Consider the following 20,743-nt stretch of genomic DNA (forward strand, 5'->3'; position numbering starts at 1 on the left):
AACTGCTCTATCAATGCTCTTCCTGAACAGCGCTACACGCCTTCGCTCTTGTCTTGATCGTGAACTTGGATTGGACGGCACTGGGGCCATTCCCATCGTTGCCTAATCCTGCCTCTGTTCTGCCTCCATCGAGCGGGTCACGTTGCCAAGAAAGCTGAAGATACCAGGGTCACATACCTGACAACTGAACAAGGAAAATATCTTCTACATCTTAAGGAGTAAGGTGTTTCTACAAGGCAATCATTTGTATGACCAGTTCGGCCTTGTTATCTTTGCTCATGTAACCGTATATCAGGCGGCTGTTGTGTCGTGGAAGGAGTCAGGCGCCAATTTGTTTCTTCTTCCTTTCACCAGACGTCGACTATGGCTGGATTGGCAAACGAGCAAAAATCAAACATCTGAACGTGCGTGATAGGCGATCGAAGCTGAATCCAACAAAAGGTGGACGATTTCATCACCTCTCAAGCAGAGCAAGAAGAACTCGAACTGTTTGTACATCATGATCACACCATATCGTCTTCTGTCAAATCTCTTAGAGGAGATGTTGGTCATCGGTGATAGACTTGGCAGCGCGTCACTGCTCTACCCATACTCACGATTCACGAACGACATTCTGCAGGGATATACGAGACCATGGCCACGCGTCCGTCACCATGATAGTAAGCGGTACCGTAGTTGATGCAATAGATGTGCAAATGACTCTGCCTATGACCTATACAGCAAAAAAGAGGAGCCACAAGCCATGCAAGACGACAGTGGCTGGACGTCGTGCAGTGGCTGATTATGACATAGTTCAGGTGGCGGTGCGTCTAATTTCCGCTAGCACCTGTCAAAAATACTGTAGATCTTCCAAGTTTTGAGCCTCTGTCCCTGCTTTTGTATCCCCCTTCAAACGGACTGATGTCGACAGCCGCTTGTTGTTGCACCTTTAGAGCCGCATTGAGTCTAAGACCGCAAAGTCTGCATGGCGCGTTAGATTTATGAGGTAAGGGTCAGACTGGCATCGTGTAGATTATTGCCAGATCGAGAACAGGCCTGAGGATATCCCCTGCCATCCATATCATCGGATGCCTTGGTCGCTGGGCAGCTGAGATTATTTCCTGCTTTCTGATATTAGCATGGAAAGAAGGTGTGTGATATCATGGTCACACCGAGCGTGCAGCTTGAAGATATAAGTGCTCCTGCAGTTTCACATTTCACTAAATCTATCATCAACTCCTTCTCACATTCCTCGCTTACCTGCAACAAAACAAACACATCACACTCAACTCGTCCTTTTCAGCCTACCTTTGGCCGACAATCCACATACACAGCACAAGCTCACATACAACACAATGGGTGCCGTCGTATCTTGTGTAAGTCGTCGCGCTCCAATGTTGATCATGGCAGTTAACTAATTGAACCTCAGATTACCTCGGTGTTCCGCGCTATCGGCGCTGCCTTGATGGCTGTCGTTAATGGAATCGGTGCCATCCTCAAGGCCATCATCAACGGAGTCGTCGCCGTCTTCGACATCATCATCTCTTGCCTCACCTGCGGTAGAGGTGGAGGCGGTCGCCGCAGAACGACTAGTGCGGTCTAGTGAGCGGGAGCGAGCACGAAAGCAGTTCGAGAGTCAACCAAGATCTTTCCTGACATCGACACGGTACCAGCAACGAACACGACGCCCACTCTTCAGTCGATCAATCTCGGAACATCATGGCACTCTCCCGCTACTTTTCATACAGCTCAGCGGCACATCGCTCGCTCCCGCACTCTTCTGATTCCATCATACCTTTCTCGGCATTCACGATCATTCATGGATACACCACAAGAGCGACACGAATCACTCCAGTTACGACCAGGGGACGCATTGATACCCATTACTTCAGAGAGTTGAAAGTTTTATACCCCTAATGACAATAATCCAAGTTCAAACTACGTTTGTTTGCATTCTCCACTCCATACCGATAGACCAAAACGCCCCCTGTACCTGTTTAATAAACTCCGTGGACCGTGTAATTTGTATGCGCAGGATGGGATGCTCACACTGCACTTCAAGCGGTACTCTCATGAACCCTCAACACTGGCTCGTCCTCATCTTCAGGTACATCAACGACAGAGCCTTAGCCTTCTCGACGAAGTCGTTGGCTCCGCTCTCTCTGGCTACCTGTTGTAAGTGTAATGTGTTGAGGTGATCGATGGCGCCATCGTGGTATCGTCCACTGGCAGTAAATTTCTTGCACAAGCTGTGTCATCTGTCAGCTGGCTCAGTCACACAGCATACCGAACTCAACAACTTACAAGTCCTTGGAGAGGAGGTTGGCCAGGTACAATACGCAACCCAGGCCAAACTTTTCGCAGAGGTGGGTCAGATTTTTGCCTGCCTTGTACTGCTCGATCACATCTCCCTCAGGAAATAGCGACTGAAGTTCGTCCTTCATACGATCTGACAATTTATTCCCAGAGAAACGTGAGAAGCGATCTCTGCCAATGTCGAATAACGCTAGCGAAATCAAGAGCTCGCGTAGTCGTTTCACAGACTGATGCTCTGCAGCTCTGGATGCTAACATAACGCCGTCGTAGACTGTCGCATCTCGATAAGAATCGACAAAATGTTGCGGGCCCGAGATTAGAATCTTATGGTACACGGGATCGAGCACGAGGTGGTTGCAGCGATGAAAAGTTCTCCAGGGATCAAGCGATGCTGGTACTGGTCGAACAGAAGACCCAGATTGGGGCAGACCTTCTGGTTCAAGGAAATGAGTTGCGATCTGACGCAGCACTTCGGCCTGACTCGGAGTTAGAGCAGACGAGTCTAGGCTGGCTTGCAACTCGGCAGGCACCAAGGCCATCTGGTCGAGGACAGTAAGGAAGTCGGAGAATGTGGCTATCATGGTTTTGTTGTGGTGATATGCTGTAAGATGTGCAGCTCCTTGATGGATACTGCGAGAATATATACCGAAAGACACAGAAACTTATTCAATGGCGAAGTCTCATACTTTTTGTCATGTCCTAGTCCATGTCTCGAGCACAGGCAGAAGGCTGGAGAGACGCATGACAGCATGTAGTCTTGAAAGCACATCAAGCACGCCTAGATATTAAAGACGTTGGTCGCGAAAGTAGGCCAGTGGTACATAGCGTGTCGCAGCAAAGACAAGTATGCGGTCTCGAGACACAAGATGCGCCAGGTCATGCCGAGAGACAAGTAGGCATGAGACTTGTCAAAGGCGATGTTCAGACACATTATAGCTTTGACTCAGATTATGCGACATCAAAGACTGAGGTTGAAGAAGGAGGAAGGGAGGCTAGAGGAAGAAGGCACTGCCAAGCCACTTTACGCGTCGCGTCAACCCTGACGAGTGCCATGAGCTCGCTCTTTGACGTAGTCCAACAGAAGTACATGCGACACGATGGCCAATGATTACATCGGATACCTTTCGGCCAACGTGCTGAACGATGGACAGACTGTAAGTCGAGCTACCCTGCTTGTCTACGACTGCTTTCTAACCCCAGAGGAACAGGTCAGCTACCGCACCTTGAGTCGAGCACTTCGAGTCCACAGCAACCTTGCCAAACAGATGCTCTACGACTTCCATCGCTCCCAGAACAACAAGCAGCCCAATTCGTTACACGCCACATATCTCATCACCGGAACTCAATCTCTTCGACCACAACAAGCCGAAAACGATACCCTCGAGAGCCAAGATGCATCAGACAAGACTCTACACACCAGTCCTGCTCATCAAAGCCCCACCGCTTACCAAGCTACATCGTTGCTTCTGGTAGGCGAGGACAATCTTGAAAGTTAGTCTGCTTAGTCCAGCTGCGGCCGTAGACATATTCTCTGACGTCCATACAGGCGCCAGATCTACTTTCGACCACGTCTTGTCAATACACGTCTACAGCATTCAGCCCAGCAAGATCAATGTATCATAAACTCAGATCTCTTTCCATCGCAGGCCAGCCGCTAATCTCAGGCAGGACCTGCATATCTTGACCGACTGCAATCGAGCCATCATGGCTGCAGCGATCAATGAAGACCTGCTCGAAACGTACAAGCAATATGGTGTCATTCAGAACCCTCAAGTAAAGGTGAATATCTCACTCGATCATTCAAAGCACCGGGCCACTGATACAATCCTGTCCAGCGTCGCTCTATGCGCAATCAGCATCACCAGAAACAACCCCCGGCACAAAAGGCCACACTTTCGAATACCGACACAAAGGCAGCCAAGTCCATGTTTTCTTCCAGCAGACCTGCCGCCAAGAAAGACGTCTCGAAGGACACTACAAATTCGGCCAAATCTACTCCCGATTCATCACAGGCATCGACTCAAGCTTCTGCCAAATCTGCTGCTACGAAGACTGCACCTCTCAAACGTGAAGGATCGAGCTTGTTCAAAGCATTCGCTAAAGCCAAGCCGAAGACTCTAAGCCAGGCGACTGAGAGCTCCGCCGAACCTTCACCTGGTCTAGATTCGGCCGCGAAGGAGGATGGTCAGTACTGTGATGACTGAAGGTTGTTATAAGAGCTGACAGATATCCTAGAAGCCATGCACGAGTTGTCCGATGAAGAGGCTGACGATGAAGACGCTGCTATGCTCGATGAAGGCGCAATTACCGAGGCTGGAGGTAAATCAAAGAAAGAAAGAGAGGATGAACTTCGCCGTATGATGGACATGGAGGGTAAGATATTTCGCCCCGTACTTGTGTGCTACAAGACTGGCTAACATGATCTAGACGAACCAATGACCGATGCACCGACCAAGGCTGCTCCAGCAGAAGCCCCAGAAAGTGCGGAGGACGAACCTGATTCCAAGCCAGAAGCACAGACGAAAGAAGAACCTGAAGAAACTGTCACCGTATCCGATGGTCGCCGCAGGGGCAAGAGAAGAGTGATGAAGAAGAAGACGGTCCAGGACGAAGAGGGCTATCTTGGTATGTATCAGACTCCGGAGCCAAAATGATCTTGCGCTGACCAAGAATGTAGTGACGCGAGAAGAAGCCGCTTGGGAGTCCTTCTCAGAAGAAGAGCCTGCGCCCAAGAAGGCAAAGGTATCGGTCGCGCCCACCACCGCAAAGACCAAGAAGGCTGCTCCAAAGGGTCAAGGAAACATAATGTCTTTCTTCTCCAAGAAATGAGTACATTGATCCAGTTTGTAGCACAATAGGCTCCGGCCAGCAGCACTGTATCTTGACTTGCCATCGTCACAGACTGTCCGACTTCTCGTAAAGTGGTGTCTTGACACTGTGGTGACTTGTATGGTGACTACGAAAACCCTCTCGCACAAGTTGAAGAGTGCCTTTGACATAAATGGTACCATGACACGATGATGTAGGAAAGATATGCTGACAATTGATTGCATTGTGATTATCTACTTTTAGACTCCAGCCATAATATCCCATACTCGTTACAAGCAAGCTCGTCGGTCAATCTCGTCCTCCTAGCAGATATTGTGCATTGATTCATATCTCGTGCAACGAAGCATCTCATTCATTACTTATGACAGCTGAAAAAGAAAAAACTGAAAAAGACAGCAAAGACAAAAGGAAACAGAACAGCAATGGCAATGGTCGATCGAAAGGCAATGTAGCACCGGCAAACACTGGATCGGAAGCTGTGTGTGTGTGCAGTATGTCATACTGCCTGAGTGGCGCTGCGAATACAAGGCAAAGGAAATGCTGAGCGTGGCGGGTGAGCCATGGATGATAGACTAGCAAGACGTCATGAGCGTGGAGAAGAGATGCTGTGTATCTGTGTCGTGTCGGAACATGCTGCAAGATAAGAAAGTGACAAGTTGTGCTGTGAAACCCGCATTCCTTCACGGCAAGGAAGCATTCATTGAACCATCAGTCGTCGATGATGGTATGTAAAGCAACCAATCAAGAGATCTGGTCATCCGAAGTGGTCGACTCAACGGCAGTCTGGTCGCCGCGAGCGATTGCTGGCGAGGAGTTGGTGGCGGACTTGGTGTCAGCAAGGTCGGTGCGAGCAGGAGGCTGGTTCTCCGAGTTGGCGCCTCCGTTGGTCTGGGCGACAGGGTACTGGATGTTGTTGCCGGAGGGCAAAGCAGCAAGAGGAGCGCGGCCTGACATGTTGCGAAGGGCGGACTGAGACCAGCGCTGGTTCTGGATAGGCACACTGTAGCAAACGTGTTAGCTGACACTGACGATGAGTCTTGTCAAGAAGCTGACCTGGTTGTCATGTACGTCTCAAACTCGTTGTTGGAGGCGTATGAGCCACGGCTGGAGGAGTAACCAGCCTTGTGAGCCTGGGTAGCATACTCGTACTCGGCAGAGCGGAATTGGCGAGCGGCGGCTGTCTGCTGCTTGAGCTGCTTCTGCTCCTGAGTGTCGGCAAAGCGGATCTGAATCGTGTACTCTTCACCTGCGACGTTGACTTTGTAGTTGTTGAACTTCTTGATGACTTCCTCGCAGACCGTTCTGGACTCGAAACTGGAAAGGTTGTCAGATTGAAGTCAAGGTTGATGGGGCAGCAGAACAACTCACCGAGCAAAGCCGACTCCACGACAAGTACCATTCTTGTCGCGAAGGATTCTGGCCGAGCAGACTTTGTGAGGTGTGAACACAGATGCAAGCTCGTGCTCATTCAAAGACTTGGGCAGATTGGAAACGTAGAGGTTGGTGTTACCCTCATCAGCGAACGTCTTGAGTTTAGAGTAGAAAGATTCCTGGATCAATGGTCAACGGATGTCATGGCGGATTGGTCAATGAGGAACATACTCTGGCAAAGCTAACTTCATAGCCCAGGTAATGAAAGCCGCGGATACAGTTCTCGGCGTCCTCGTAATTGTGGTACTTGACGAAGCCAAAGCTATAAGAACCAATGTTAGCACAGTCTAGCCAAGATGAGTGACTTGTCAGACTTACCCCTTGCAAAGGCCCGTGGAGTGATCAATGATCGACTTGGAGCTGCGAATGTCTCCGAAGCGCTTGCCCCAGCCTTCAAGCATCTCATCGGTTGTCTCGGGATGGAGGCCACGGATGTAGACATTTGTCTCACCGCGAATGTTCTCCAGAGCTCTGTCAAGGGGTTTCAAGGGAGAGCTGGGGGCTGGAATTGCCTGAGGGATGGGTGGCTCCTTGTTTACAAGCATGTGAAGGCTTGGAGAGATGCTGCGGTGCTCAGCCATCTTCGACAAAGGCATGCCATAGGGAGCGAGGACCTGAGTAGGAGAAGGGGAGCTCTGCGTGTACATGCCAGTTGGAGAACGATTGACGATTGCAACTCCAGGGACCGAATGATAGGTGGGATAGCCAGCGTATGACGGAGTGCCAGGAGCGTCGTTCTCGTTCGATGAGATGGAGTCCCGGCGTGGAGTGATGAGGGTTGGGACGTCGCCAGTTGTGTGGCTGGGTGTCCAAGTCTGCGACATGGGGCTGTTGTCATGCTGCTGCTGATGATAGCCGTGAGGGATGTACTGAGCAGCCATGGGAGTATAGAGGCCAGGGTTGTGCTGATGGACTGCAGCAGGGTAAGAGTGACCTCCGGAGAACATGAGATGATTGGTCGCACCCCAGAGAGCAGCGGGCATAGGCAGGCCGTTGAATTGGTGGCCAGTGGCAGCCATGACGGCGGCCTTAGACTGGTTCGAGTAGGTCGCATCGTGGAGGTTCATGCCTTGAAGACCATGAGTCAGTGCCGCCATGTTGGCAGCAGTGTGGCCTTGTTGAGTACCGTAACCGCTGTGGTAGCTGGTGTTGCTGTTGCGAATCAAGGCTTGGCCATAGCCTGAACCACGCTGACCGCCGCGGGTGTAGTTGTTGCCACGCTGACTTTGAGTATCGGCCATGCTTGACGTGCTGAACGAAACTTGAGTTAGAGGTTGCAACGAATGAGGTGTGCTTGATGACTTACTTGAGTAGACCGAAGACAGACTGATGGACGAGTGCTTCGAGCCGAAGGGGTTGATAACAAGGTGTAATGCGTTGTATCTATCGGACAAAAAGGTTGATGAGCACAGAAGCTATGCTATCAATGTAGCGCCGCGGCGGACAGAATACAAGAGATGAAGAAGATGGGAGATGATGATTGTCAAGAAGACTGGGGAGGAAGAGTGTGATGGTAAGACGAGAAAGAGGTTGAGGAAGAGGAGGAAGAGATGGAAAAAGTGCAGTGCGCACCGGATTGGGTGTGGCAATCTTTGGCTCGTTCTTTCCTTCAGGCTGTGTGTGTATGGCCGTGGTTGAGGCAGGAGCCGCTCAGATTTGCATGTGCTTCGGTGGGGTGGCGCACGTAGAAGAAGGAGCATAGATGTCGTTACGTACTGAATCGAGAGAGGAAGGTATGCGTAAGAGCAGCACCGACGGATTAGCATGTACAACAACCAATCTAATATTCGATGCGTAGGTGAGGAATATCAGAGCGATGACTGACGCAAGCCAAAAAGAAAAGAGAGAGATGGCGAAAAAATGTATGTCAGAATCCAAGATAGCAATGCAAAGGTGCGCCGCGCATGGGTTCAAGTCAATGTCGTCCAAAGAAACTCGAATGCAGGTACGGCGGGAAGGTTTGCTCTTTTTTATCTGATGTCTGGATGACCAAGATGAGCCTTGAGGACGAGCAATGTTTTGGATATGCAAGCCGAACCGAATGTGTGGATGCTGCTGCGAACCACCTTGAAATCTTCCGGCTACACAACCTGCACCAACCACACTGCATGCCAAAGCTCTACTGCTCGATTGCAGTATGCGCAGGTCCGCGGACAGGGGCAGCTTTACGGACTCGTCCTCCTTGACAATTTAGGGTGACCGTCTTTACTCACAGTCTGATCCTTTGCTGCTTGCCGTCTTCACGAATTCTAATATGATAGTGTGCAAAGCAACTGCGCTGTGGGCAGGCAGATACTTCACTGTCATGCAGCAGTCCTAAATCACGTCCATACAGGCCCATTGAACAACAGTCGACAATGAGACACAGGCAAGGGAGGATAAACCATGCTGGACTCAGCATCTCGCATCTGTTTGTCGTTCGGCATCATTTTTGTGGACAGCTGATACGATGGTCGGCTTATGGCAAGAGACTGATCCTGCAAATATCTGTGCAAACCCGCAGGCTAAAGCAGTTAGACAGTCGATTTGGAGCCGTGGTGTCACGGCTTCAGGTCGCACCAAGAGGGGCCCGTTTGTCTCGAATTCGAAGCGGGATCCACTGCCGGAAGCCCGCTGTTGCATAACAAGTCTTGCAAGAGGCACGGAATATTCTGACGAACAGCATGGTTGGAATGGCGATGCACTCTGAGGGCTCAGGGAGTCCACAGGAGCAGCCGACGTCAGGAGGTCATTGCGCGTCGGCTGTTGTCCACCGGAGTCTTGATGAACCTGGACCTGGGTGACAGATACGAGCGAATCAACCACATCTCCTCTTTGTTACAGCAATCATGACCTCAGTTGCGACAGGACAACCGGGTTAGCGGGAAGACTCTGCATTCCGGGGAGTTGCATCTGCATAAGCCGCGCACCTGTCACGGCCTCTTTTGATACATCACAATTATTCTGTTGAGGATGAAGATTATGACACAGGTGTATTCTATCAACTTATCCAAACCGACCATCGCTTGATCATGCAAAAGTGACGCGTAAAAACAATTCAATGGAACAGAATGGAAAACATCCGCGTTTTCCCTCATGACCACACGTCTTCTTGGTAGGCGTTGCTGTTGCGCATGGCCTTGACAATGTCCTCTGCCTTGGATTCTGAAATCCCTCTTTGTTCGGCAATGATTTGGCCCAGAACAGTGTTCACCTCACGTGCCATGTTCGCTGCATCGCCGCAGACATAGAAGTAAGCCTTTTGCTGCAGAAGTCTGTCGATTTCGGCGGCGCGCTGCTTGAGAAGGTGCTGCACGTAAACTTTTTGAGCGCCTTCACGAGAGAAGGCGGTCAACATCTCAAAGCTGTCACCCATATCGTTCTTGTACGCCTGTGTAACCGTCAGTTATTTCTGCAATTTCCTCACGGAGGTCACTTTAACATACCTCCCACTCATCCGCATAAATGAAGTCCTCTGACTTCTTTCGGCAACCAAAGAACAGCATGGTTTTACCGACTGTCTCACCATCGCGTGCCTGCTTGGCGCGCTCTTGGACAAAACCACGGAATGGCGCAACACCAGTACCTGGACCGATCATGATGATGGGCTTAGACGGGTCTGAAGGAAGCTTGAAGTTGGAGTGACGGACGTGGACAGGCACATGAATGCCGTCGTATTTGTTTCTGGGACCAGTAATGGCGTAGTTCAGTCCATGGGGGTCAGGGTTAGGGTCACCGTGTTGCTTCTGCTTGAGAGCTAGCAAGTAATTGGTAGTGACACCCTTAAGCACGTGTGATGCTCCTGGAATTTCAACAGACTCGACAACGGCAGTAATAGAAATCTTGTTCTTTTGGACCAAGGAAGACGAGGAAATGGAGTAGTAGCGGGGTTGGATCTTGTGGAGGCCTTCAATGAAGATGGTAAAAGGTACCTTATCCCATGTCTGGCCTTGAGACAGGAACTCAAGAAGCTGGGCGAGGTTGTAGTTACGAGCAGCGACCTGCTCATGGAAATAATCCCTGTCATTGCCCATCTTGGTCATTTCGGCCTTAATGTTGTCATTGGGCGAGAAGGGCGCAAGAGTCGAAATGAACTGTCTCGAAATTGGGGCACAGATTTCCATATGGTAGCGGACGACAGCATCATAAGTGGTAGGAGAGGGGAAAGGAATCTTGGCTGTGGCATCCAAACCTTTGACAGAAATGACCATATGGCGCTTTTCAGCAAGGCCGAGGATGTTCAAGAAACGATCGACCTCCTTTCCAGCGTTGGTAGGCCAAATGGCAATGTGGTCGCCGGTGGTGTAAGAGAGATTGGAGCCGCTGATGTCGATTTCCATGTGCAGACAATTTCTGTCCTTGACGGTGAAAAGTTCCTTGGACTCGGCGATGGGTGCGATGTAGGGGTTGTGGGCATTGAAAGGGCCCTTTTGCTTGCCCTCCAGGTGGTTCTTGTTAGGCTCTCCCAGATAAACATCGTCCGACTCGGCGTCCATGTCTGGCTTTTCAGTGACTTCAAGGACGGGTTCGTATACAGCCTCACGCTCCTGCAAATGCATGGATGCAGCTAGATCCTTCCACATGGGCTCCTTCCAGGCCAGGAAGTCCTCCTCCATAGTGCCGGCACCGTCGTCACCTTCACCAGCAGTGCCGATTCTGTTTGCACCAAGCCTGTCGAGGAACTTGGTAACGTTGCGAACCATGGAGTTGTAGTGCTCGTAGGTGTTGTTGCCGAGACCGAAAGCGACGTACTTGAAGTTGCTCAGAGGCTTCTCGGAGATGCCGCCTCCCTGGCTGAAGGAAACTTCCTCGCCGCTGATAAACTCGTAGAACTCGACAGCGTTGTCGGTAGGCTCGCCCTCGCCGTAGGTGGCCAGGACAAACATGGCAACCTTGTCTTCGGGGAAGGAATCGAGGTTCTCAAAGTCGTATTCCTCGAGATCGGCTGTCATGGTCTTCAAGCCGAAGCGAGAGGAGCCCTCTTTTGCCAGACGCGAGGCATAGTCTTCGGCAGTGCCAGTCTGCGAACCATAGAAAATGACACAGTTCTTGCCGGTCTCATCCATCTTTTCAAGAATGTCCCGAGTCTTGCCAGCCTTGGCGGCAGCACCGTTTGCGAGAGAGCCGGCATAGGGGTCTTTGGCGACGGCCCAATAGGTCCCCTTTGTGAAGTAGGCGATAGTGCCCAGGAGGAGGGCAGCCAGGACGACAATGTCGAGAGTGTCGAGTTGGGCCATGTTGTCGACAGGTGGCCGGAGCAGAGTTGGACGTGGACGAGAGAAGAGGCGAAGACTTGCAGGACGAAGAGTAAAGTTACCTAGGTGTCCACTGGCAGCGGGTGCGGGGCGGGCTTATCGAGAGGACCGCGCAACGGACCAAAAGACCGGCAAAGACAGCAGAGTGGACAAGGACACCAAGACCAAGCTTACGATGGAAAAAGGCAAAAAGGAAAGCTGGCAGACTTCAGAAACTAGACAGTCTAGCGAGATGGCCAATGTACAAGAGTGTTGGGTGGGCTAAGGGGCTCGGGATTATTATGAGTGGCATGATTATTATGCTCAGCAGTCTTTCATGTCCGCATCATGCAGATGACGGCCAGCAACCGGAATGGACGAGTGTTTCGAACGGCCGAATTCCGTGCTTCTGTTTCTGTTTCTGTTTCTGCTGCTGCTGCCGCTTCTGCTTCGGCTCCACGCTGTGCCGGTGCCGGCTAGGTTTCCACACGCATATTGTAACATCGGCACTTGGACAAGAGAGCAAGACATGTGAGTGGGCAATAAAGAGTGCACGGTGGGTATATGGCACAGTGATGAGACAGCTTCAGAACCAACACCAACTGTTCCGGCACGGTACAAGTACAGTGGCCGTCAGCGACAAGAGTGCAGCGTTCAAATGTAGTCGTATGTATCAAGTAAATGGCCATGTGCACAGCGAGCCAGGCTGGTGGGAGAGGGCTTGAGAGGTTGCTGCTGCTGGCTGTGGCTGTCTGCAAACCCCACACTCTGTGCATTCTAGGGTCATCTTGGTCCTACAGTACGAGGAGCGTGCTGCTCGCAAAGATTCAAGGTCTGCTCGACGACTGCACCCCTCAAACTCTTCGTCTGGAAAAAATACAACCCGTCGCCTGCCCCTCTCGCCGTGCCCCGTCTCGTTTTCTCGGATCCACCGCCTGCGCAGGAGCGGCACCAGGCTCGCCCATGGCGCTGCAGCTAGACGCGCAATGAACACTCCCCAAAATGCCTCGCCCTCGCTGCACGACCCGGGCGAGAGCTTGGAGGCCATAAACACTTCGGCCTCGTCCTCTGCTCCCCCTTCAACCACCAGGGGTAGAGCCCCCAGTGCCGCCTCGCGCGCTCCCTCTTCGCGTGCACACACGCCTGCCGCCCAATCTGACTCTGTCGAGCGCAAGAACTCCGTTTCCTATGGTCACCACCGCCAGACGTCCATTGTCCACGGCTACCAGCACTCGCGCAATCCGAGCCATGTCTCCTCCACAGGTGCCAGCCCCATCAGTCCAGGCATCATCCTCGCCCAAGCACCAAAGGATGGCCCAACTTTGCGCCAAAGCCCTTCATCCTCGACGTTAAATGCCCCTGCCGACCAGGTACCAATACGCCGTCTCGAACGCATGCACAGCGGCCGTATCAAGCGCGAACATGAGTCTCATCTACATCATCATCACCACCACAATCACCGCCATCATCGCTCGCGATCACGCCAACACCACCAACAAGAGCCCACCACTGTCGGAGAATATGCCCTTCACCACTTGTTGAACGAGTTCATCAGCGAGGCCAATGACAAAATTAATCGTTGTGTCTCTGAGCGTGACGATGCTTTGATTAGAGTTGAAGCCATCTGTGGCCCTGGCGCAGACCACGCCTTTGACCAGCTGATAAAGGCTCTTGGCCACATTGTGCGCCCGCGCCCGAAGCCTCTGATTGATGCCCTCATGATCTGGCGCAAATCCAAGAGTGACGAGTTGACACCGATCCATACTCAGCTGCAGGCTGCTCGTGCCCAATCGACCAATGGTTCTGCCACTGTTCGTCGTGCCGATCTGTCTCAAGTCAGTACAAATGGCAGTTCTGCCTCGCTACCTTCTCATACCGACCCTGCTACCATTATTGCTCTCGAGCAGAATCTGCGTCAAGGAGAACGGCGCTCAGCAATTTCCGTGTATATCCTTTGTCGTGTACTCACGCAAGTCATATCCCAGTGCACGTTGGCTGCCTTGACCAACGACATTGCTGAGAGGCTTGAGGATGTCATCTATGGCCAGTTACGTAACTTTGACTCCGAGGCTCTCGCGTATTCGGCTCTCAAACAATCACAATGGAACATGTTCGGCCAGTTATTGGGTGTCATGGGTAATTTGCGCTTTGACAAGGTTGCCGATCGATACGTCTCGGATCTGGAGGCCGCACAGAGACGCTTGTCCATCAAAGGTAATGCTGATAAAGATCTCGAGAATCATACAGCTCTGCTTGTGCATAGCATGCGTTGGCTCAAAATACAAACGCAGCCCGAAACCGCATGGGATAAGTCCTGCGACCTGCTTAATCTTCTGGCAGGCTTCTTCGCAGGCGTACATGGTAAACCGGTCAAGTATGCATATTGCCAGCTATTTGAAGATCTACTGCTGCCGGTCGCCAGTAAGGCTACCACTGAACTTAACTCGCCCAAGTGGAGGCAGGTCTTGGACATTCTCAAAATCAGACTAAATCAGCTGCTCGCAAAACCCAAGCATTGGGCGCAGGCATTTCCTATATTTGCTGTGACTATCTGCGTGTCGCCCAATGATGTATTCCAGCAACAGTGGCTTCCGACTGCCCTTCACCAACTACAACCGAAGTTGAAGGAACGCACCACTCGGGGCCATGCTCTCAAAGCATTGTGCCGCCTGGTTTGGGTGTACCTCTACAGAGCTTCTGAAGGCCAGCTTACAACATTCAAGAAACTCGACGATATAATCCGGATGGTTTTTATGACGGGCAAGAAGTCACTGCTCTCTACCGAACCCTCCATTGCCGACCCTTTGATCCAGCTCATCCGCATTATTGGTTTCAAGCATCAGGACCTGTGCTTCCGATCCATTATATTCCCTCTGATGAACGCAGATGTCATAATCACTGGCAGGGATCGTCGGATCGAGAACCTCGACCCCGAGAAGATGGTGATTGCAATTCGTGCTTTCCTTGCAATCATGTCTGATTTAGAGAAAGGTGATCAACCGCCATTCCCTGTCAGCTTCGAGTGCGATGCTCTTACCGATCCATTCTCAAGATCGCCCAATTCGCACAGACGCTCGTTGTCTCAAACCCAAGTTCCCGTCAATGGGGCCAAGGTTGAACGGTTGTCCAAGCCCGTCATGACGGCTGACTTTGGCGATGTCGCAAAGGAGTCATATGTCAAGTTCTGTAAGATTCTGGGTGAGATTACCATTATCTGCGATGAGACGTTTGGCGGACAGAAGGTCCTTGACGAGAAGTTCTCTGCTCAGACTATACCTAAGACACCAATGGCGGATGCCTTCAGTTTCAGTCGGAGGGACGAGTTATTCAATTCACCTGAAGTTCGGCAGAACTTCTACGATCTCCTTCACGTCGCAGTCCAAGCACTTCCTCGATGCCTATCTCCTCAGATCCCTTTGAAGAACCTTATCAATTTGCTATGTACAGGCACCGCGCATGTACAAAACCACATCGCCTCATCATCCGCGCAATCTCTTAAATCTATCGCCCGTCAATCGCATGCTCAACTGGTAACGATCGGATTTGCCCGCTTTATATTCAACTTCGACGATCGCTACGCCACTGTCTCTGCTGGTAGTCTCCTGGGACACGGCCACATAGAAAGCACTTTGCGCCTTTATGTCGAACTGTTAGAGATATGGATTGAGGAACTCAAATCACAGCCTCAAATGGCATCACCAGATCTTCACGATGATGAGTATGCTCGTGGCATGCCTTCTGACCTGAATCGTTCAAGGGTGTTTGCTCATGTAGATGAAATCGAATCGCATGGGCTGTTCTTCCTGTGCTCGCCGTCGCGGCACGTTCGAGCGTATGCCGTCAGGGTCCTCAGCCTCATCACCAAGTTTGATACAGCTCTGGGTCAGCCTTCCACACGTATCATCAGCGTTCTGGAAGGCAGTTCACAGCAAGTCATCGACGTAAATGACGAGAAACTCTCACTAGCCGAACGCAGTCGTTTGCAGAAGGGCCTCAGGAAAAGCAACATGAACAACACTCTTGTGGAACTTTGCAGCAGCGAAACTGTCCACGACTTGGCTCTTTGGTCGAAAGCTTTTCCCAATTTGATACGTCTCAGCTCGCAAATATGTCCTCAAGCTGTACTCTTGACCAGAGATATAGTCTGTGCGCGCCTCTCACATGCTCACAGGATTATCAGCACCTTGGCCGAAGGACCGAGAGCCAACACATATGCTGCTTTGGAGACGGCTTTCTCACAACGCATGGTAGGAAGAACTGCCTTTAGTCCTCCTGAGGTCACGATTGAACAATGGAAGCTCCACCTGATCTTTGCATGTACAACCCTCACTAACACTGGTGGCTCGCAACAACCTCCCGTCCCGAGAGAAAGCTTCCAGCACTCGCGCAAAGGCTCCAAAGCCTCCTCAATCAACCAAGAGAAGATTGGATCTGCTTACGAATTGTTCGCGAAAGTCGTTCCGTTTTTGTCTGCCATACACCCAGGAGTTCGGGAGGCAGCTGTCCATGGACTGGGCGCGATTAACACCAATCTCTTTCGACCCTTGCTAGAAGCCCTTCAACCATCGGTATCCATCTGTAGCGAAGATGCTAGACAATGGCTTATGTTACACCAGCGATCTTTAAATAGTCCTCGACGAAGCAGGCGGAGTGACTCCCTGCGTACTGAGCTCACCCATCTCTACCAGCTCACATCTCATTGTCTGGTGGAGACCGACGTTTACAATGACGAATGGATACTGCAAAATCTCGTCAGTTTCACTAAGGATCTTCGCATTTTTCTCAACGACGAAGATGTACAAAACCAGTGGGACTTCCAGAAATTACGCACCTACTACTGCGGGCTCGTTGAGGTGTTGTATGAAGGCATACACAAAACCAAGGATCCCATACGTTGGATGCCGTTCCACGCACGAAAAGCCGCTTTCTCCATGATGGAAGACTGGTGCGGGTTTTCCCCAAACCAGACACAAATAAGACAGAAGGAAAACCATATGAGGAAGTCAATCTTGGACCAAGAACAGGATTCTCGCAATCGTGGGAATGTTACAGCAAAGCTGGAGATCGAGAAGAAAGACCTGCGAACAGCAGCTCTCAGCGCTATGGCATCACTCTGTGCGGGACCGGTCATGGTCTCCACCGACGGCCAGATTACTATGCAGTTTGATGTTCGTCGCATGCTCAAATGGATAGATGCCATCTTCGATTCAGCGAGTGATAGGACCCATGCAACAGGTCGTCGGGCACTTAAGAATCTGTTAACTCACAACAGTGAGCACAGTTTCCTCTTGTCTCACTCGATCGAAGAGTGCTATCATGCTAAGAACCCGAAGGCCCTTTTCAGCTACTTCACTGTTGCTACCCAAGTTTTGACAGACGCGGTCGATGACAAGATACCTTTTTGGAAGATCTTGAGCGCCGCCTTGTACACCCTTGGAAACGAGAATAGCGAGATTCGCATGAAGTCTGCCCGTCTGTTGAGAACTTTAGAGGAACGCCTAGGCAGAAACTCTAAACTACAAGATCTGGATATCAGTATTTCTGACAAGACGACTGCAGTCTACAAACTGGCACAATTCGAAATTTCTCGCAGGCTAGCAAAGCAACATGCAGACATGGCGTTCCACGTTTTCTCGGAGTTTACCAGATACTTTGGAGGTCTTGTACCCGATCATCAGCGCAACATGGTCGCAGCCATGCTGCCATGGATACAGACCGTCGAGCTGCAATTACTCCCGAGTGGAGGACCTACCGCTAGTTCATACATGTTGATGGTGAATCTCTTTGAGATCACGGCGCGAAGCAGTAGTGTTTTACATAACGAGATACAAGCACTCTGGCAGGCTCTTGCTACTGGTCCATATGGAGGAAACGTACAGGTGGTCCTAGACTTCATTATTGCGATATGCCTAGACCGCAGGGAACAAAACTTTGTCGACTATGCAAAACAAATTGTTGTCTTCCTTTCCACGACAGCAGCTGGTCTGAAGGTGATTGAGTTCCTCTTGCTGCAGATCACTCCTAAAGCCATGATCGCCGAGAAGCGACCACCACCGTCAATACCTCAAGACCCGACAAATCTACCATATATTGCAGATCTCGCGCAAGTATTACCTATTGGAAACCGACAGTCTGGGTTGTCCCTTGGTCAGCTGGCATTAATGCTCCTTGTCGACCTTGTAGTTTCTCCCGTACAGCTCCCCAAGAACAAGATACCTCTCCTGCTACAAGTAGTTGTGGTTCAATGGGACCACTACACGCCATTGGTACAAGATCAGGCAAGGGAGATGCTGGTACATATGATCCACGAGCTTGTAATTTCACAGATTGGACCAGAGCACACAGGACCAAGTAAACAAGGCATAGAGGATTTGATCGAATCAATCAGGCAACACGATCCCAAGGTTGTGTGGTCTTATGAGGAGACCGATAACAAAGGACTCAACAGCAATTCTAACGGTGTCCCTGAACCCATGGTTTTTGTCATTGAGGAAGTCGTCCGGGTACTCAGCTTCTCGTATGACGATATCAGAACTGGCGACAACATTCGCAGGGATTGGGCAAGGATGAGTCTGGTCTGGGCGACGACTTGTGCAGTGCGTCACGTAGCATGTCGCTCGTTCCAGATCTTCCGCTGCATCATTGACTCGCTTGATAGGCAGATGATGGCAGACATGCTCGCTCGTCTAACAAACACCATTGCCGATGACGAGAATGACTGCTTGACCTTCTCTCAAGAGATATTGATCACGCTAAGGACCATCATCGGCGCTCTTGAACCCGAGGACTTGATTCAGTACCCTCAATTATTCTGGACCACCAGTGCTTGTCTGGATACCATCTTCGAGCAGGAGTTCCAAGCGAGTCTTTCAATGCTAGATCGACTATTGGACAAGCTCGATCTTAGTGATCCTGCTGTCATCAAGCTTTTCAACGAGAACAAACCTGCCAAATGGGATGGAGAATTCGAGGGTCTTCAGCCGTTGGTCTACAAGGGGTTGAGGTCCAATGCCTGTCTCGATCGCACCCTGGAAATGCTCGGAAGAATGATCAAACTACCTTCCAGCAGTCTGATTGGTGGCGACAATCGTCTCCTCTTCACACTCCTTGCAAATCTGCCTCGTTATCTGCACTGCTTCGAAGATGACAGCAACGAACAAACATGCTTCGAGTCGGCAGACTCTCTTGCTGGCGTGGCCGAAGCGCAGCAACTACCTGATCTGGCTCTCGCATTGAGTGGGTTTGCGAATCAAAGATATCGCAATGCGAACGACTTCTTGACCCAAGTCGTCGCTGCAGCAAGAGCCGCCTGGTTCCCCGCCATGGAGTATCAGAGCTTGATCTTCCTGATTGGCTTGCTCAACAACCAAACCCCATGGTTCCGAGTCACGATAATGCAGCTGCTGTGTGTTCTAATTCCACAAATTGATATGAGGAGGCCGGAGATCGTTTCCCAAGGCCCTGATCTAATCTCACCCCTTCTGCGTTTACTGCAGACCAGCTACTGCCAACAAGCTCTTGATGTGCTGGACAATATCATGTCTGTCACCGGCACACCCCTTGATAACAAGCACCTGCGTATGAGCATGGCAGGATCGCACTCGACGCGTGCAACACGCAAAGAGTACGATAGCACCAAGAGTCTATACGGCATACCTGAGGAGTCTGGCTGGTCAATACCAATGCCAGCCATTCAGGCCGAGAGGGCGAGGAAAAACGTCATGGCTGTATACTACACTTGTCTGGACACGACCCTCGCCGACGGCGCAGAGATCACCAGTACACCCGACGTCGCTTTCACGACAGAAGATCAATACGGATCCTACTTCGACCAACGCTCGGCGACAGCAATGTCGGATTCGATACGCGCTGACGGTAGCATGAGCGAATTAGTGTTGAAACTCGACAGTCTGGATGACTTCTTCGACGATCGAAAACCTGTGACCCCTAGAGAAGCATCTCGAGGGTCAGTCGAAAACCGCGAGAATGTCTACGAACAGCAAACACTTCCCATCCTGCACAAGTCGCTCAGACGGAACGCTTCGGTAACGTCTTTTCAAAATGGCTTTTCAGACACAAGGTTTGCTCTGGCTCGCGAACCAGTCGTCATGAACCCTGGTGCATTTGCTTCCAACCCTGCTGCAGGGGCGATCAGGCCCGCACTTCATGCGAGGTCGGTAACCTCGCCTATGGCTGCGGTGCACCACATGCCTCGGGTGATCACCGATCTTCAATCTGAAGAAGATACTGGCGATGAGCCTTTCTCTGACGATGATCTCTCGATATCGCGCATGACCACATCCGACGATGCTCTGTCGGTCCACAGTAGCAATTCTCGAGCTCCTTCTGCAGTAGGATTACGGGCTGGATTCCGATCTGGCATGAGAAGACTCACTGGAGGAACAACTGATCGAAGAGATGTCAAAGGATTAGTACGCCTAAGTCCGCAGGTGCCACGGGTCCCAACTGTCTGGTTGAGTAACCCAAAGAGCTCAGAGCTGTAGAGATATGTTGTTTAGATAATATGAAGACTTTATTTGTTGCAAAAGAACATCAATCTAGCTTCTACGTGAGACACCTCGAGAAATATGTCTGGATCTAGCTCGATTCGGCTAAGAGATCACGTGGGAATTCCGGACATGAACCTCTGCCCGCATACCTTGCCGTATAGGAAGAAGCAATCGAGGATCTACAATGAATGAGCAGGACAGACGCTTCTCATATATGTAGTCATTGTGAGTAGACCGTTCGCTGGAGGCCTGCGCCTCGTCATCAAAATTGCCGCCAATATTTGTTTCAAATACTATATACGGAGCTAGTAGACAATCTTGGGAAGGATATGAATCAATTGGGATGGACCACAAGCAGCAGTATGACTACAAGTGCAGAGAGAAGAACCATACTCGATGCCCTTCTAGTATTGCAAACACTGTCGCGGTTGTTTACAGAACAATGGTGTTCGAAAAGCTTTCGAT

At 50.9% G+C, this 20,743-nt stretch overlaps 6 protein-coding genes across 6 annotated transcripts; 3 read left to right on the plus strand and 3 right to left on the minus strand.

Moving 5' to 3' along the window:
• Window positions 1-1,334: 1,334 nt before the first annotated feature.
• On the plus strand, window positions 1,335-1,582 carry M437DRAFT_87237 (uncharacterized protein; the record flags this gene model as incomplete). The annotated part of the gene is made up of 2 exons (XM_041028603.1): window positions 1,335-1,355; window positions 1,409-1,582. The coding sequence occupies 2 exons, from the start codon at window positions 1,335-1,337 to the stop codon at window positions 1,580-1,582; spliced, it is 195 nt and encodes a 64-aa protein (XP_040877082.1).
• Window positions 1,583-2,059: 477 nt separating this feature from the next.
• M437DRAFT_55357 (uncharacterized protein) lies at window positions 2,060-2,876 on the minus strand (the record flags this gene model as incomplete). The annotated part of the gene is made up of 2 exons (XM_041022855.1): window positions 2,060-2,228; window positions 2,284-2,876. The coding sequence occupies 2 exons, from the start codon at window positions 2,874-2,876 to the stop codon at window positions 2,060-2,062; spliced, it is 762 nt and encodes a 253-aa protein (XP_040877083.1).
• Window positions 2,877-3,392: 516 nt separating this feature from the next.
• M437DRAFT_55608 (uncharacterized protein) lies at window positions 3,393-5,124 on the plus strand (the record flags this gene model as incomplete). The annotated part of the gene is made up of 8 exons (XM_041022903.1): window positions 3,393-3,449; window positions 3,504-3,786; window positions 3,842-3,909; window positions 3,964-4,074; window positions 4,131-4,479; window positions 4,531-4,668; window positions 4,723-4,920; window positions 4,973-5,124. 8 exons carry the CDS (start codon window positions 3,393-3,395, stop codon window positions 5,122-5,124), a joined length of 1,356 nt encoding a protein of 451 aa, XP_040877084.1.
• A 1,040-nt stretch (window positions 5,125-6,164) lies between these two features.
• M437DRAFT_55521 (RNA-binding domain-containing protein) lies at window positions 6,165-7,502 on the minus strand (the record flags this gene model as incomplete). The annotated part of the gene is made up of 4 exons (XM_041022891.1): window positions 6,165-6,438; window positions 6,493-6,674; window positions 6,727-6,817; window positions 6,874-7,502. The coding sequence occupies 4 exons, from the start codon at window positions 7,500-7,502 to the stop codon at window positions 6,165-6,167; spliced, it is 1,176 nt and encodes a 391-aa protein (XP_040877085.1).
• A 2,126-nt stretch (window positions 7,503-9,628) lies between these two features.
• On the minus strand, window positions 9,629-11,771 carry M437DRAFT_68677 (cytochrome P450 reductase 1; the record flags this gene model as incomplete). Its single annotated transcript, XM_041025150.1, has 2 exons — window positions 9,629-9,925; window positions 9,981-11,771. 2 exons carry the CDS (start codon window positions 11,769-11,771, stop codon window positions 9,629-9,631), a joined length of 2,088 nt encoding a protein of 695 aa, XP_040877086.1.
• Window positions 11,772-12,754: 983 nt separating this feature from the next.
• Window positions 12,755-20,272, plus strand: M437DRAFT_55444 (cell morphogenesis protein-like protein; the record flags this gene model as incomplete). The annotated part of the gene is made up of 1 exon (XM_041022874.1): window positions 12,755-20,272. One exon carries the CDS (start codon window positions 12,755-12,757, stop codon window positions 20,270-20,272), a length of 7,518 nt encoding a protein of 2,505 aa, XP_040877087.1.
• Between the last annotated feature and the right edge of the window lie 471 nt (window positions 20,273-20,743).

Source organism: Aureobasidium melanogenum (assembly GCF_000721775.1).
Source record: "Aureobasidium melanogenum CBS 110374 unplaced genomic scaffold scaffold_22, whole genome shotgun sequence".
Taxonomy (NCBI): Eukaryota; Fungi; Ascomycota; class Dothideomycetes; order Dothideales; family Saccotheciaceae; genus Aureobasidium; species Aureobasidium melanogenum.